Raw genomic sequence first — 17668 nt, forward strand, 5'->3', positions numbered from 1 at the left:
AAGCACAACAAACCATCAGGTGGGCCCAGAAGACTGCAGGTGTGAAGGAGGTGGGAGCAATAATGGGGGATAAGTTTTTGAGCTTTGACCGTGGGAGGAGACGCATCATTGCGAAGCATGATGGCGCGCCGCGCCTCGGAAGCGTGAAATTCCTCTCGTCTCATGTCTCTAGGAACAAAATTTATCTGAACGTAGAAATGATAAAGAATGCATTTCTGGGAACAAAATTTGGTATCAACTATACAAGGGGAATTGGTCTAAAAAATGGTTACAACGAATAATGAATATTGTAAGTAAGTGGCTATTGGGTCACCTCGTCGTCAATAATCTTGCAGCGGTGGAGATAAGGATTATCGGCCAATACATACTTGGACCAGTAATGTCTGTACTTGACCACAGCGAGATCTAACCATGGCTTGTAATTCCCATTATAATGGATGACTCCAGCATTCTCAATCTGAGTATGATTGAGGGCAGGATCATAACCCAGGCCCAACACATGCCAGCTCCGATCTAGAGGATGAGTGAGATTGTAAAACGTGATCAAACCCGGTGGTAGAGACCCAAGCTTCCAGAGGGTACGGTCCTCATTCTGCACTAACATTCATTCCCCAATATCAGCACAGAGGTGTAGCAAAGGAGAGGAGACAAAAGCAGAAGCTGTCTGATGCGTATGAATAAGAGCTAACGGAAAGAATACAAAATATTGAAGATTTTTTTATTATTTATGTTACTTAAAAAAAATCAAAGAACTGATTGACAATAACTAAAACATGCTTAAGAAATCTGCTCTATATCATCAATGCAAGAGAAGAAAGAGAAGACATACCATATCTTGCCAGCGGTGATATATGCCAGTAATATTCCGCTTCCTCCACTCCTGTAAGTCGAACATATTCATCCCAAATGCCCATCCACATGCATTTGGATCAAAATTCTCTGAAATCTTTGGATTAGAGAAATTAAGGTACTTGTCAAACCTGTGAAAACTTTCTTTACATGTCTCCACTGCACCATTCACCATTCCTCCAAGATCGACTGACCATAGTGGAGTTAGATCTTTCTGAACAACTATATCATCATCCAAAAATAAGATCTTGTCTAGTCTTGGATACACCTCAGGAAGATAAAATCTCAAATGATTCAGCATTGACAAATACTTTGGATTCCTATATTTAAGATTGTCTGTTCCAGTAGATAGGGAAGTAGGATGATTGGCCTTGAAGTAATACTCTTTAAGCCGGTCAGATTCAAGTTGACGTAAAACTGAACAATAGGAAGAATTAAGCCACTTGAAATCATCAATGTTCTCGACTTGAATGGTCACGTTTGGGGGAGAGTTAACAAGAAACCACATCTTCATGGCAACAAAGTTCAACTTGTCAGTAACTATATGGAATACATGGTTTTCAGGTTCCTTTGCATGTGAGGCAGTAGAATTGACCACCACAGATGTTGCAAGCACATTGTCAGAGAATATTGCATAGTGATAGAGAGTTGGATTGATCAGCTTCTCCGTGTCTATGAGTTCTTCTTCACTACTGTGATCCGATGAAAAATAATCTGTGGTCAGATCCAGAGAGAGGCAGTGTAGACCTTTCGGGACAGTTTTTGCAACATGTTGAATTAAAAATGTACTTTGTTTCTTCAGTACAGTAACACTATCTTCGGTAGATTGAAGCATGACCCTCAGTTTTCTTGCCAGTAAATTAGAGTCATATAGCCTGTCTTTTGCCACTGCTAAATCACGACCCATGGCTTTTGCTTGTTCAAGTGCACTGCAGAAATGAGGGTTTTCAAGCATGAGTAAAATATATGCCATACTTATAAAACTAAGAGATCAGAAAGTGGTCACAAGTAAGACAGGCAGAATTCTAAAGTGAAAATAGAAATAATTCATATTAGCATCAGTCCATCATATCACTGTTTTTCTTTCTTCTATACCTTATTTCCTTCATTTTGGAATTCTTGTTACCTTGCATAATCTTTCCTTTTCTTCTTTAAAGTATTTTATAAAAAAAAAAATTCTGAAGACACAAGGTCATCACAAATTCTAAAAAAGTTCTGTATATGTGAACTTCTTTTTTTAAATCGGAAAAGAGAGAGTTTTATTGTTAAACTGAACTGGAGGACAAGTGCAGAGTGAAACAACAGACTATGCAATGTTCTTGAGTTTATTTGAACCGAAACCAGATAACTTCCCGGGCATGGTCATACGTGTAAAACTGAAAAACAACATAAAAATGAACAAAGAAGTACCTTGCGTGCAGTTCAACATCTGAATTAGCATCTCCTATGGCATTTTGATTTCTTCGAATGCGGTTCAGTAGGGAAGTGTATAGTTTAACATCATCCTTAACCTGAGCAATGCTTGCATATGCTTTAGCCATTATGATCTGATCTCTCATAAGTTTCAGAACATCATCCCCACGTTGATTATCATACTCTCTCTTCCATATGCTGTACCTACCCCTGACTGTGTTGTTTAGATTTTTGGCCCGTTCAATTGCTGCTACTTTCATCTGGTACTCTGAAATTTTATCCGGTTGGATTAGCCCTGCAGTTCTATTTTCCCTTCGCATTTGTCGCAATTGCTACAAGGCAAGGCAAGGCAAGAGGGACACCTTAATCAACTAAAATAAGATATGCAAAAAGGGGATAGACAGTAGATTTTACACAATATACCCTCCGCAAAAGCTTCACCGGAGTAATTGGTGAGGGGTGTCGATATAGGAATACTCCTTCCCCTGGTCCATGTTCATCTGTAGTGCTCTGGTCTCTGTCTTCTAATCCAGTCACCTTATAGTGAAATGTGGAAAAGATGTCAGCAATTTCCTGAGAACAAGAATGATGAATTGAATTTTCATTTCGACTACAAGCAGCTAAGGTTTTACCAATCATAACTGGGATATAATAAGAAGTTCAGTATCCTAGGCTTCATATGATTGATAATTGATTCCATTTCTTCAGCGTTATTTTGTGCCTAAGCTATTCAAAGGCTCAGTTAAAATATGGGGTCGCTAGACATTTTAGTTATTGCTTCAACTAGCCTTTGTATTGAGTAAGAGTAAATGATGAGAGAATGAGAGTGTACTCCGGTATCTTTAAACAAGTCATGATTCTTATCTGCCGAATTCTCCCAGACCCATGAATCAGATAGATCTTTCGAATTTATAGTGATTGTTTGAATATCACCAGAGGCATCCGTGTATGTTGCAAATATGTTGACATTCTGCACAAAACCTGAACTTTTGAGTAATTGAAATCTAAGTTTGTATTCTCTAAGAACATAAATGGACCCCAATTGGTTACCTCTTTTCTCTCGTTTTTGTCAGGGGAACCATGACTTAACATGCCAGCTCTCACCAGAGTTATAGAAAGCATGAGCTGAAACAAAAAAGAAAATGTCAATTAGCCAGCTAATTTTGAAGAGAGTTCTCATACACAACACAGAGAAAAAGAAAACAACTGCCAAAATGGTTAGAGCAACCAGAAAGAAGTAATAAAACACTACAATGACCAGTTATAAAATGTTCATAGTAGTGGCATTAAATTAACAGGCCATTCCACTGATATAAGACACAAAGCTTGACAACTAGAGTGACCAAGACAGAACAGTTCAGCATACATTGAAGAAGAAGAAGAACCAACTTGTGTATTTACTATTTCACTTAAATAGGCAGGCGTAAATTCTACCTAACAAGTTGGAATAAGACTTGGACCATCAAAGCAATTTGTTTCAATCACCAAATTCATCAAAATAACATTTCAAAAGTCTAAAGTCAAAGCTGGTGAAAGGCAATGTGGTAAACTAATTAAAAGGAAAAAGAAACCCAAAACCTTTCTCTACAAAAAGTGTAGGCGGCAAGCAAAGTGCCAATTCTACAGAAATTTCGGTACCAAGAAATATCAAATGCTTAAAAAAAGATAGAAGTATCGAATTTTCAGAAGATGAGTTCTCGAAACATTAATGATTTTTATTCATGTAAAAAGATACAGATGGGATGGATCTCCTTCCGCATCTTCGAAGACAAAATTATTCTATGCACTCGATCAGAGTGTACTAACCCGATAATAAGTGAATAGCCAAATCAGGTGATAAACAGGTTCGACCAAATGCTAAAGAAAATCTATATCTATATACCCTTGCTTCACCATTTCTGTAAATCACCCGCACATGCCTCGACTATAGTCAAAACAAAATATTAGCAATAAACCCAAAACAGAAATAAACAAATAAAAAGACAAACGCGAAAACGATCAGATCCTGATGAGATGAACAAAGAAAACGGGTAAAGGTTGGAAAAACATAATCCAAAACATTGCAATTAAGCGGAGATCAAATGTCACCTGGAAAACGAAGGGAATGAGAAACCTGCAGCTGGCGAAGCTAGCCGGCGAGACTCCCATAGCCGGCCGATGGCGATGGCGATGGAGGAGCTGGAGCAAAAGCTGAAAAAGAGAGAGGAGACAAAGACCGAATCAAATCCTTTAGAGAGGAATTCCTCCTCGTACAGCGCGAAACGCAATAACATGGCCAATCAATTCCATGTTCAGTACGATTTCGTATTAGTTGGAGATCCCATTAGCAGTGTATCCGTATTCCCTAATCTGTATCTAACATTTTGTACACACGCATCACAACTGAGCGCGCTTTGAAGTGGCCACTGGCCCACTGGACATGATTTTCCAAGGCATCTGAAGCTAAAAAGGGTAAAAATTTCTAGGCGATGCTGGGGAATTGATCAATTTCTTGGCTGTTGCCTTTCGTGATCCCCCTCATACGCATCATTTCAGATCTATTCTTAACAACATTTTTCACTTTACACATCCATGTTCTATTTAATCTCCTATCGTTATCGAACTCCACGGGAAAGAAATCATTACGGAGAGAACTTTGGTTAGATAATCCCTCTTTGGACAGAAAATTCTTCTATGATTCAAGCACTAACTAGAAATTGCTTAGATGATCATTAAGGCTTAGATAATTCAAGCACTAACCAGAAATTTTATGGGTGCTAGTGCGCCTTCTTGCTTCTTATCCCGCCCCTATCTTCATCATCTAAATTAGTGCTGCTTCTTGCTAATGTTAAAACCATCACATTCCCTTTTATCATATATTGGGAAGTTATCTGAGAGACCCATCCCAAAATAACCAGCATCTTTACCAACTAATAAACTTAATACCTTTGTACTCACTAATCCATGTGAAATAATTCCTTAAGACTCCCCCTCATGATGTGTAGGCCCTCTTTTGTGGCTCTACAAGTAGATAATTTGGGTGAAGACCCACATATGAGTACCTGCTCTAATACCATGTGAAATTGAGTCCAAAACCCATCCCAAAATAATTAGCCTCTTTCTCAAGTAATAAACTTAAGATCTTTGTACTCACTAATCCATGTAGAACTATTCTTTAAGGTATATTTCCTTTACGCTTAAGTTAAGATGCTTAACTTAATACTAGGAACATTCTTTACCAAGCTAATCAGCCTGTCCTTCACTTTTACAAGTCGAAGATGCTTGTCCTAGAGGCAGGCAAATTTGTAAGAAATTAAATATATTATATAAAGAATAATTGAACAACATAAACTTTTGTTACATGATGCAATTAGTTTAAATCTATAATAAATCCTACTAATATTAGGTGGTTAACACAGAACTGTGGACTAAGACTAGAAAATTATGTATGAGATAGCTGAGTTTATTTGCTTTACCAATAGAGTACTAAATTATCTGATTATATCAACATGATAAGGTCTTAAATAGCAAACATGAGACTTAGATAATCCTAACACTACCATTCATACTTCCACCACACATTCAATGACCAAAATATGCATGTTCATTGAAATTGTACACTAATTGTACAATGACAATGTAAAAAGAAATGGAAGCATTCTTATTATATCATTTCATTACAATCTGATTGCACAAAATACCAATACCGTCCCAGATTGATCGATTAGTTAGAACTTTGCCATTAAGGGATTTCAATCATGATCGATCATAGGAAAGTACATTGATCGATCAACTTGTATGACACAGCCAAAGGGAATCTCTATTGATGGATCAACCAGTGGCAGTGATCAATCAACTTAACTTTTCTGGACTAACGATAACATATTGATTGATCAGTCCATAGATCAATAAGTCAATGTTTGATAGAAAAGTAGATGTTATAATCGATTGATTGATCAATTACTTACCAGTGATAGATCAATCAAAGTACTAATTTTTGTAAATGGGCAAATAACAACAAGTTTAAGTTGGGGAAGTTATAAATACCCCACAAAATTGTGAGTAAATGAGTGAGTGAGCTTTATTGCCATATCTTCAAGCCACAATCCTTAAAAGATCTTGCAAAGTTCCATCAAAGTGCTTTAGAGAGAACCACATACTTTAAAAAACCTTCATTCTCTTTCAATCATCTTTACATTCATCATAGTACAAGTTTCTTGATCTATTCTCAACATGCTACAAAGAAGGAGGCAGTTTGATTCCTTCAAGGAAAAACATCTAATGGTGTATTTTTTTCTTTTTTTAATATATTTATGAAAGATTCATCTAGAACCTGTTAATCTAGATAGAAAGGCCTAACTGCAGCTGGAATCTAGCAGCAATCTCTTGGGGAGATTGGCTTGTGAAAAATCATGTATTGACCTACACGAGGCCAAAACGAGCCAGAATCTCTTTTGTAATTTTTAGCTATTAGAACTTAATAGTGGAATTTTTCCAAGCACGGGTTCTAGGGCGGTGACTACAACTACGAGAACATTGATAACAAAAAATTTATTTGCCTCTATGGTGTATGCCTTTTGTTATTTACGTTGAATTTCTTTTATGCATAATATTTTAATTACATGCACAAGTTGTTTTTAATTTGAATACCTCTATTCACCCCCCTCTTGAGAAGCCACTTGGGCCAAGATACTTAACCTTTTAAATCAAGTTTTTTAAAGAACAAGTATAGGAGAGTCTTACATGATTCCCACAAGAAGAAGTTTTATGAAGCAATAATTAATATGGCGGAATTTTACAAGATTCTCATGAGAGGATGTCTCACAAAATGTTTCAGATAAAAGATGTTTTAGTTACTTCAATTTTTTATTTTTATTCAGTTGTTTAATTATGATAAGACTTATCTTTAAGTATTAAACTTTGGGTGTAACTGGGACAAGGGTCGATTAATTGTAATCGAACTCTACTTGTTTCTTCTATTATAAATAGAGGCTTATTGTACTCAAATTACTACAAATCAGTAAAGTATTTTTATTTTTAAAAAATTCAACATGGTATTAAAGAGGATTACGTGAGTTGACTCGGTCAACCCACAAAGATAATGTGATTCTTTTCTGATTTATCATCTTTATAGAAATTAGGTTTGTATTCTACCTTTTTCTTCTTTTTCTATCCATGTACTCGTTGTTTCCTTGGTGTATGACTAGGAGTGATTTTCTTCTCCCATATTGAGTTTTGTCTAAGTTGGGTTTCTATGTCCTTTTTATCCCTAGCTTGAAGGGGAGAAGTATATGTAAGAGGTATTTTTTTTTTTTCCAAATGTTGTGGTAATTTTTATGTGACCAAAATATTCAAAAAAGGGAAGAAAAAAATACATTTTGCATCTATGATGATGATGTTTTTTTTCAGCAAAAGAAGATCAGAGACCAATAATCTTTTCCCTTACAAGCTAAAATTATAAATGTCAACTTAGGGGGGGAGTGTTAAAGAACAAGTATGGGGAGACTTACATGACTCTCTAAGAGCAGTGATTAATATGGTGGAATCTTAGAAGAGTCTCATGGGATGATGTCTCACAAAAGAGTTTGAATTACAAGGTATTTTAGTTATTTCAGTCTTCTATTTATCTTCAGATGTTTAATTATGCTAAGACTTAATTTTAAGTGTAACTGGACAAAAATAGTTAATTGGAATCAAATTCTACTTGTAAATTACTTCAAGTCATTAAAGTATTTATCTTTTCAATAAATTCAACAAAGCTCTTGGACTTTGTGTAAGCCCATAGATAGTTTTCTTCAACTTGCACACTTTAATATTCTCCCCCTAAGCAACATACCTGGAGGTAGGGGTGGCATCGAGCCAAGCCGAGCCGGAACCTGCCTATGTTCGAGCCGAGCTTGATTTAAATATTTCGAGCTGAGCTTCGAGCCAAACTCGAGCCTCAACATACATTTAAAACTTTTCAAAAAATATATATCAAATAAAATATATATAAAATTATGCATACATTTTACATAAAATTGGGCATGACCTCTACATAAAATTGGACATAACCTATATATATAATACATGTATAAGATTGAGCATGACCTCTACTTAAAATTAAGCATAATCTATATATATAATACCTATATAAAATTCGACATGACCTCTACTTAAAATTGGGCATAATCAACATACATAATACCTGCATAAATACTCCATAAAATTGTTTATACATTCCATAAACACTGCAAGAAATTGTTTATACACTCCATAAAGTAGTCTAAACACTCCATACACTGCATAATATTATAAATAAATTTCATACAATAATCAAACACAACAAAATTAAATGAAATATCACTATCAATTTACAATCACCCAAATAAAAACTATAAATCCATTATAAATTTACAAACTATAGTTATTTCTCTTCATGCTAGAAAATAATATACGACCTTGCTTGAGCAAAATCTCCACCTATGACAAAAAAAAAATAAAAAATTATTTATTGTTAGATACAAAAATACTCTTCCACTACTACTTACTTAATGTTGTTAAAAAGATTAAAATTACCATGATGAGAAAACCATGAAAAATCATGTAGCTGGTAGCATTATCTCTGCACTCTTCTTCTCAGGTTGTAATCATAAAACAAAATTTTAATAAATAAAACTAAAAAATATACTAAAACATATCGTAATAAATAATTAATCAAAGAAATTCACCTTTTGATTTTTCTTTATACCGTGAAGAGTCTGAACCCAATCACTGCCACAAATCAAAGTTTGAAATGTATTTGGTACCAAGGAAGAACGATACGAGTCTATTACTCTACCACCAGTACTAAATAATGACTCCAAAGCTACTGTGGATATGAAAATTATAATTAAGGGGGGTTAGTCAACAAACTTAAAATTTGAAGTTCATCTTCATCTCCTGCTTCAAATTCATTTAATTCCTCTACATGAAATTCAATTTCAAACTTGGTGTTAGTGTGGACGAGTTCATATACATTGGAAAACAGTTTCCAGTATTAGTGCCCCAAAATAAGCAAAATATAAAAAACAAGAAAATGAGTAACTTATAAGTATACTTAATTAAAACATAATATTTAAACCCTAAATTAGGTAAAACAAACATGATTACAACACAAATAAGTAATTTAATGTATAATTAAAATAAATTAATATATTAATTAATTAAATTAGATATTATATTATTTAATGATTGTAGTTTATTATACATTAATACAATAATTACGTGAGCCAATTAACTGTGTACATGATTAATTATAAAAAATAAAAAAATAAACAAGAAAATTTGATCAAATGCTAACTTTAACACACTATATTTTTACGTATAATTGCATTGTCCAAAGGAAAAATAAGCTGAGAATAGGATTTGCAAGTTTTTTTTTTTTTTAAAAAAAATCACACGTGCGAAACTCGCATGTGTGAACTGCACGTGCGAGTTCACACGTTGTACGGGACGGAGCGTTGAGGGGGGAAAATAATCCCCCCCCCCCCCCCCCCCCCCCCCCTCTAATTAGGTATCCAAACTTCAGGTATCCGGGGGTTCTGTGCCTTTCCGGCGAGAGCGGTGGTTAGCTGATTTGACGGCGGCAGCAGGCGGTGGTAGGGGGGTGACGATGACGGAAGAGGGTCCAGAGCAGCCACTCTAGTTGGGGTACGACGAGGCGATATGGGAGTCGACGGCGACGATGATGAGAGGCAGAGAAGGCGAGGAGCGGGGAGAAGGATTAGGTGCGGCGACGACGGAAGGGGCACCAACGGCGAGAGGGAGAAGGGAGATGGAGGCCGAGAGAGGGAATTTCGGAGGAAGAAGAGAGAAGGGAAGGAGAAGACGAAGAGAGCGAGGGCTGGAGAGAGACCGAATTTTTTTTTTTGGGAGAGAGAGTGCGAGACTCCCAAAAATTTGCCCCATTAACGAGTCGGCTTGCAAGCCGACGAGCCGAACCTGGCTCTGCTCGAGCTCCGCTCATTAACCTAAACGAGCCCATTTCTGAGTTTGAGTTCGGCTCGAGCTCAATATATAACGAGTCGAACCGAGCCGAAACCGAGCCGAACACGAGCCGCTCATGAGCCGGCTCGGTTCGAAGCCACCCCTACCTGGAGGTTGTTCCACATAGATTTCTTCCTTCAAATCTATAAATAGAAATGCATTTTTCACATCCAACTGATACAACGGCCAACCTCATTTCACTACCACTTAAAACAATTTAAGGATAGAAGTAAGTTGAGCAACAAGTAAGAACATCTTAAATATATCCATGCCAAATGTTTGTATATAGCTTTTGACTACTAGTTTGGCCTTACATCGCTTAATAGTCCCATCAACTTTATACTCGATAGTACCCAATGACATCCAACAACAACCACTCCAAAAAGAGGATCACAAAGGCTCCAAGTACCTCTAGATAACAAAGTATTCATTTCCTCATCCATAACACGTTTTCACTCAGGCAAAGTTATAACATCCTGCACTGAACAAGGAACAGAAGAAAAGGACAATGACATAGCAAAGGATTTGTAGGAGAGACAAGAAATCAAAACAAATATATTGGGAAATTAGATGAGAAGTACAAGATCATTAACTTTTCTAAAGACCGATTGGAAGATCTAACCAAAAGTAGTATGACTTGTAGGCAAAGAGGGATGGTTGGCCATGAGAAAGGAACTCATTAGTTGGATTGTTGATGCTGGTGGAGGTAATAGACAATGAGAATGCCTGCTATATACCTGCAGTGGAGTATGACCTGCAAGAGGAGCATCCATAACAGCAATAGAACTGGGTTATCAATACAAGGCATTGAAGGAAACACTATGGAAGAAGCAAAATATGGAGTGGACTAAAAAAATGTGATATCAAAAGAAATATTTGTTTTGTTTGTTAACTGGATCATAGAACTTGTATCCCTTCTGATTCTGGGAATAACCTATGAAGACATGTTTTATAGCATGAGGAAACAATTTATCCATAGATTGACTACAAGAATGAACAAAACAGGTAGACCCAAATATATAAAGAATAACATCAAACAACTTACATCCTTGCTCTAAAATCTGGATCAGAATTTTATCATGTACTACAGATGATGGCATCCGAATAATCGAAAAACATGATGTCAACACTAGATCTCCCTAATATGATATTGGGAGTTCATATGAAATAATAAAGAATGGGTTACTTCAAAAAGATGTTGATTTTTACACTCAACAACCCCATTTTGTTAGGGAGTATAAACACACGAAGTTTCGTGAATAATTTCATGCAAGGCACAAAAAGATATAAACAGTTGATTAAGGTACTCAAGTCCATTAATAGTACAAAACACTAACACATACATCAAACTGGTTTTTGATTTCATTATAATACATCAAAGACCTCAAATTTTTCTCTTAAAAAATACAACTAAGTCGCCCAACTGAAGTCATCAATGAAAGTCACAATACTTAAAACTAAATGGACTTGAGACTCGACATGGGCCCCATATATCAGAATTAATTAATTAAAAAAGACAAGAACTACTACTAAAACTAGTTAGAAACTAGGCCTATGACGTTTTCTTAGTTGACTGGACCAACACTCAAAATAAACACCAGCAGGGATAGATGGAAATGAATGTAGTTTTGCTGGTGATGGATGTTCCAGCCTTAGATGAGATAAGAACGAAGAATCTTTTGCAAATAATGTCATTGGCGTCGGAGTAGAAACACCATTCAACACATAAATCCCGTCTTTATCATGTTCATAACCAATCATTTTCTGCATCTTCAAGTCCTGAAACATACATGAGGTAGGAGAAAAAGTTATAGAACAAATCAGGGACTTAGTATATGACTACAAAAAGCAAATTAATTGGAAAAGTAGGAACACATAAAATAGTCTAATGACATTTTTAGAGTAGGAAGAACAATAACCTCCCCCTAAATTGGGAAGTAGATCAGCCAAGACCACATGACGATAAGACTTGGAGGAACTAATTGATTGGAACAAAGATTTCATATTTGACATGTGAATAGACACTCAATCGATGATCCAGGAGGGAGAATGTGACATATTTAATGCACTCATACATGTGTTTGTCATTGTGGCACTTGTTGCAGTAGAGGAGTCAGACACAATGGTAGTAGTGGCTAGAGTAGAAGCAATAGTAAACTAACCCAACTGTTGAATTAACTATTGTATGTCATTTTGAAGTCCTGAATGGAAAGATGTATTTGGGTTTGTCACAATAGAGTTAGCCCAAGCTGGCATACCAAACTTCTCCTAACATTTCTCCGCATTAACTATTGTATGTCATCCTGAAGTCCATAATGAAAAGATGTATTTGGGCTTGTCATAATAGAGTTAGCCCAAGTTGGCATACCAAACTTCTCCTAACATTTCTTTGAGAAATGGTTATTTCCTCAGTGAATACATCTCATGTCACCTCTATCATTCCGACCATGGAGGAATCTCTTCTATTCTCAACCTTATTATATGAAGGATGAAGGTGGAGAATTGTTGCATCAAATAGTCGTTATTTTTCTCCTCCTTGCCTACCACTACTCCCTCTACCCGTATACTCTATTAAATACCTATTCAAGAGTAGTGGTATCATCATTAGCCAGTAGTTGTGCCCTTATGGAATCATATTCTGATCTCAAACCACCAAGAAAACGAGCAACCTATATCTGATTCTTCTTCTTTCGGATGTCTTTAGCATTTGTAGTAAATGGATGAAATATATTGATCTCTTGCAATACAGTTCTCATCACAGTAAATAGTGGCTTACTATATGATCACCCCTCTCATGTTAAAATATCGGACATATAACTCATATATGCGAGAAAAGGTTGTTATCTTATGACAATATAGAAGTTAGAGTATCCCACATTGCTTTGGCTATCCCATAGGTCATAATTTGGCCAATAAACACTCCATATTGTTGACTAACCAAGTCATGACGTGGTTGTCCTCGACTTCCCAATCTTCATTAATGGGTGTAGGAGGATCATCCCTTATATATGTACCTTCTTTTTGGCCTTCATATTAGTAAAAACCTAGACCAATTCACATAATTGGACCCACTCAAATTAATAGATGTGATCTAAATAGACCCAAACTCTTTACACTTAGAAGCCTTTGAATGTCTAAATGCAGTAACTTGAGTGCTTAATTTTGCAATTTTCTGTATTAAATTTACCCCAACAAGTGTACTGAACTAGTTAAGAGGAAGTACCAAACTCAATTGAAGTTTACTTCAAATTTTCCAAAATTAGGGCATGTGGTTCCCACACTCCAATTAGGGCACGCCCTTCTCAAATCTTGCACAACTGATTCAATTAAACCAATTTCCATCAATAAAACTTTCAATACAACATAAAATCGACTTTTGGCAGGATGACTTCAGCAAGGGAAGGATGATGTTAGCAAGGGTAAGGCAACGCAGGCAGGTTTGAGGCTAAAAAAAATCCAGTCAGTCTTCTATAGACAATTGGACAACTGCTCAAATAGCAGCAGTAGCCATCCACGAAAGGAGGTCATGACAGTAGAAGAAAAAAAAATTATTTTTCCCTACCAAGGAGGGGGTCGATTAGATTTCTACCTTTGACATTGAGAAATCTGAGAGAGAAATGATCTGCAATACCATGATAAAAACCAAGAAATTAGAGAAACTTTGAGTTAGAAGAGGAGGAGAGGTAAAAGGGGAAAGAAAGTTGAGAGAAGTAGCAGTGGAGGCTGCGTGATTAGTCTCTGAAAATTGAGACTAATCCTCTTTATAACTACTTTAAGTGAAATCAAGATGAAAGGATAAAAATGCCCCTCAAGTACAACCCTCCATATCTCTTTTTTTTTGCTAATTAAAAAGGGGTCTCTCTATACAACTTAGATTTTCACAAAAATTGAAACATAGGATCATGACATAAAAACTACCTATCTGATACATTATGACACTTATTAGATATATGAGAATAACTAAAATACCTCTGCCTATGTAATTTAGCAATTAGCACATTCGAGGGGACATGCATCAGTTTTGAAAATCGAGTCAAAAGTATGTCCATTAACAGGAAATCCAATCTCATAGCAAGCAATGGAAATTCAAGTAAATAAAAAAAAATTAGAATTGTTGATGAACTGGTAAATACCTGGTCTGTAATCGACAGAGAGATTACTTGCGCCCTGTCTCACAATTCATACCCGTCTCACAATTCTTGGGGCTGCGTTCATAGGATTTTACGGTCTTTCAAGTTGGTGTACTCCAAGAGATGAGGCAGGTCCCATCTTTTTCTTTTCTTTTTTAATAGTCGAGTGCATACCATAAATCAATGATAGCTCTTGTCAAATTCGCCTTGAAGGCCCAATACCATTCAGATGTATAGGTCCTCAAGAAAGCACTCTGTTCTATACTCTCTAGTCTATACAAGAAGCAAATATATGATGACAAAAGTGACAGTCAAGCACCTTGATAGAAGTACCTAAAACCCTTGAGGGTCCTATCAAGTGTGCACTTTTGTAAGGGCTAAGGGAACGGAGATGAATGATGATTTGTGATAACCCCTGAGTAAACTTTTGATTTCTATCTCAGCTGCCCTTTCTACAATAAGCATTTCTTTGCAGATTGGGCCAAGTAGGTCAGACAGGCTACATCTCCATGGACTATATAAGACTTATCTCAGCGTGGCATGGCATTTAGGACTGCCGATTCACGTGGTACCTGCATGAATGGACATCCTTGAGTGCTAGGACTCATGTCCAGAATCCTGGGTGAGCTACAACATTTGCAAAAAGTGAGCTTCATGTAGGGTTATAATCATATCCTTAGCCCAATCTGTGGTTTGCTTATGGTCAGATGTTATTTGAAAAGAAGTTCATCCTCTGTAATTGCGTAAAACCACTTGAAAAACTAAGTTGTGTCCTCTAGCTTCATGCAGCTATGCAAATCCTCAATGACTTTATAGATCTCAAAGGTCTGTGGATGAGACTGATCTGTGGCAACAAATTTGCATGCCAGATGACCAATATAGACCACGCTGTAGCCAGCCACCACCCTTAGATGCTTCTCCTTCACCAGTCTTCTCATTCTTGCAACATGAGCCCACATACCCTCTTTTGAGTACATGCTTGATGCAAGTAGATAACCTGCTGAGCTTGAAGGCTCTAGCTCCAGAACATGCAATGCAGCTTCTTGCCCAAGCTCAACGTTGCCGTAATTCCTACAAGCACTCAAAAGTGCCCCCCAAAAACTTGCACCAGGATCCAAGCCTTTGGGCATCTTCTTAATCAATTCTGCTACAAATTCAAGTTTCTTTGCCCGTCCAAGCATGTCAACCATGCATGAGTAATGCTCAGAATCGGGCTCAAAACCATGATCTTGAATCATTTCTTTGAAAATAGACCATCCCTCCTCTGACAACCCACCGTGGCTACAAGCTGATAGTACTGAAAGAACTGTCACTTTGTTAGGACAAATGCCACCGGATACCATTTCCTTGAACAAAGATATGGCTTCCTGTGCCCGGCCATTCATACCACAGGCTGTTATCATTGCACTCCATGTTACTACATTTTTTTCATTCATTTCCTCAAACACTATTTGTGACGAATTTATGTCTCCACATTTGCCATACATCTCCACAATGGCAGTCCCAATTGCCACATCATTTAGCAGCCCAGTTTTGATCACCTTAGCATGAGTCCAACTTGACCTTTCCAGTACAGCAGAGACAGAGCAAGCCTCTATAAGGCTTAACATTGTAACTGAACTAGGCTTCTCCTCTGATAGTATCATTTCTATGAAGAGGCTCATGGCTTCATCAGGCATACCACATTGGGCCAACCCTTTGATCATTATACTCCAAGAGATCAAATTTCTTTGCCCAATTTCTTGAAACAATTTCCAGGCAAAATCAACCTTTTCACATTTTGAATATCCATGCAACAAAGAATTCGAAACGAGTATGTTCATCTCAAGCCCCATTCGAATTATAATAGAATGGATGCATTTGCACCAAATTGCTTCACCAAGACTCCAACACATTTGAAGGAGATTAACTAATGTCACAGCATCAGCTTCTAACCCGGCTCTCTGCATCAAATTAAATGACTGCAACCCTTCTACATACCTCCCACTGTAAGCAAATCCAGAGATGAGACAATTCCAAGTGACATTGTTCCTGTGATGCATGTCATTGAAGACCTTATAAGCATAATCAATATCAAAGCACTTACAGTACATATCAATTAGTGAATTACCTACAAATGTATCAGATTCGAACCCTCTAGATATCACTAGGCCATGGATTAACATGCCTTGATCTTTATTTTCAGTATAGCTACAAGCTTGAAGAATGCTTACAATAGCAACCCCATCGGGGCTCACCACACCCGTGGAACATATCTCTCTGAACAACCTAAATGCTTCCTCAGGTTTCTCACTCTGTGCATAACCACCAATAATCACACTCCATGATATCACATCTCTGTCAGTCATTTCATCGAATAATGTTCGGGCAGTTTCAACATTACTAGATTTTACGTACAGACTCAACAGAGAATTCTGGATAGAAAGAACAGATGAGAACCCTTTTCGAATTATGAGACTGTGAATGTTTAATCCTTCCGTAATGTCCCCCAGAGTGCGGCAAGCTTGAAGTACGAGAACCAAAGTGGATACATTCGGTTGAAATCCTGCCACTCTAGCATGTTTAAACAGGCTTAGTCCTTCCTCGTACGCAAGTTGACCAAAAAACCCGTGAATCATAACATTCCAAGAGACAGAGTCCCGTACTGCAGAGTGATTGAAAACAATCAAAGCAGAACTCAATGAACCACATTTAATGTAAAAGTCCATAGTGGAATTGAGGATGGAGGGATACAACCCAAATCCATTCTTTATCACTTCGGCATGGAAGCAGGTGCCTTGCCTAAAGTACTGAAGCTTCACACACGCTTTGAGAATGGGTGGGATGAAAGAGGGATCAACGGGCACATTGCCTGCTCTTTTAAGTCCATGATATTGTGAAAGGACTTCATGCCACCGTAACTTGGATACAAATTCTTCGACCAATAGATGCTGGTTACAAGGTGCAGCTCGGATCTGCATCTCATTACTGAAGATTTTAGAGTAGAAAGGGAATAGGACTTCTTGAACACGTTGTTGTAAATAATAGAAGTTTGTTGTAGTTTGAATCAAATGAGATCAAATTTACAGAAAAAAAAAAAGAAAAAAAACACAATCAATCAAGAGACCCAAAGAGAGCCAGAGTGCCAGAGGCTGCAAAAGAATTGGTTACAACAAAATGCTCCTGAAGGAAGCGCTCTTTACTACAAAAGCAGGTACCTCAACATCTTCTCTCTTAAATATGGTAAAGACGTGGAAGTGTTCAGGACATTTACAACTGACCAGGAAATGGAATATGAATTTTATTAGCTA

The 17668-nt window shown here is 37.0% G+C and overlaps 2 protein-coding genes across 2 annotated transcripts; both read right to left on the minus strand.

Moving 5' to 3' along the window:
• Positions 1 to 192: 192 nt before the first annotated feature.
• LOC137943932 (probable galacturonosyltransferase 3) lies at positions 193 to 5034 on the minus strand. The gene is made up of 8 exons (XM_068789373.1): positions 5002 to 5034; positions 4351 to 4452; positions 3313 to 3387; positions 3095 to 3232; positions 2686 to 2835; positions 2260 to 2594; positions 830 to 1778; positions 193 to 592 (listed from the first exon to the last, which is right to left on the minus strand). Exons 2-8 carry the CDS (start codon positions 4408 to 4410, stop codon positions 302 to 304), a joined length of 1998 nt encoding a protein of 665 aa, XP_068645474.1. The 5' UTR covers positions 4411 to 4452; positions 5002 to 5034; the 3' UTR covers positions 193 to 301.
• Positions 5035 to 10895: 5861 nt separating this feature from the next.
• On the minus strand, positions 10896 to 17338 carry LOC137943778 (pentatricopeptide repeat-containing protein At2g17210). Its single transcript, XM_068789211.1, has 4 exons — positions 16489 to 17338; positions 16366 to 16409; positions 14382 to 16330; positions 10896 to 11002 (listed from the first exon to the last, which is right to left on the minus strand). The coding sequence occupies exons 1-3, from the start codon at positions 17336 to 17338 to the stop codon at positions 15140 to 15142; spliced, it is 2085 nt and encodes a 694-aa protein (XP_068645312.1). The 3' UTR covers positions 10896 to 11002; positions 14382 to 15139.
• Between the last annotated feature and the right edge of the window lie 330 nt (positions 17339 to 17668).

The sequence above is a fragment of the Aristolochia californica genome, unplaced genomic scaffold, assembly GCF_029961685.1.
Source record: "Aristolochia californica isolate CCGP_79_NKW_82.1479 unplaced genomic scaffold, dmAriCali1.0.hap1 SCAF_11, whole genome shotgun sequence".
Classification (NCBI taxonomy): domain Eukaryota; kingdom Viridiplantae; phylum Streptophyta; class Magnoliopsida; order Piperales; family Aristolochiaceae; genus Aristolochia; species Aristolochia californica.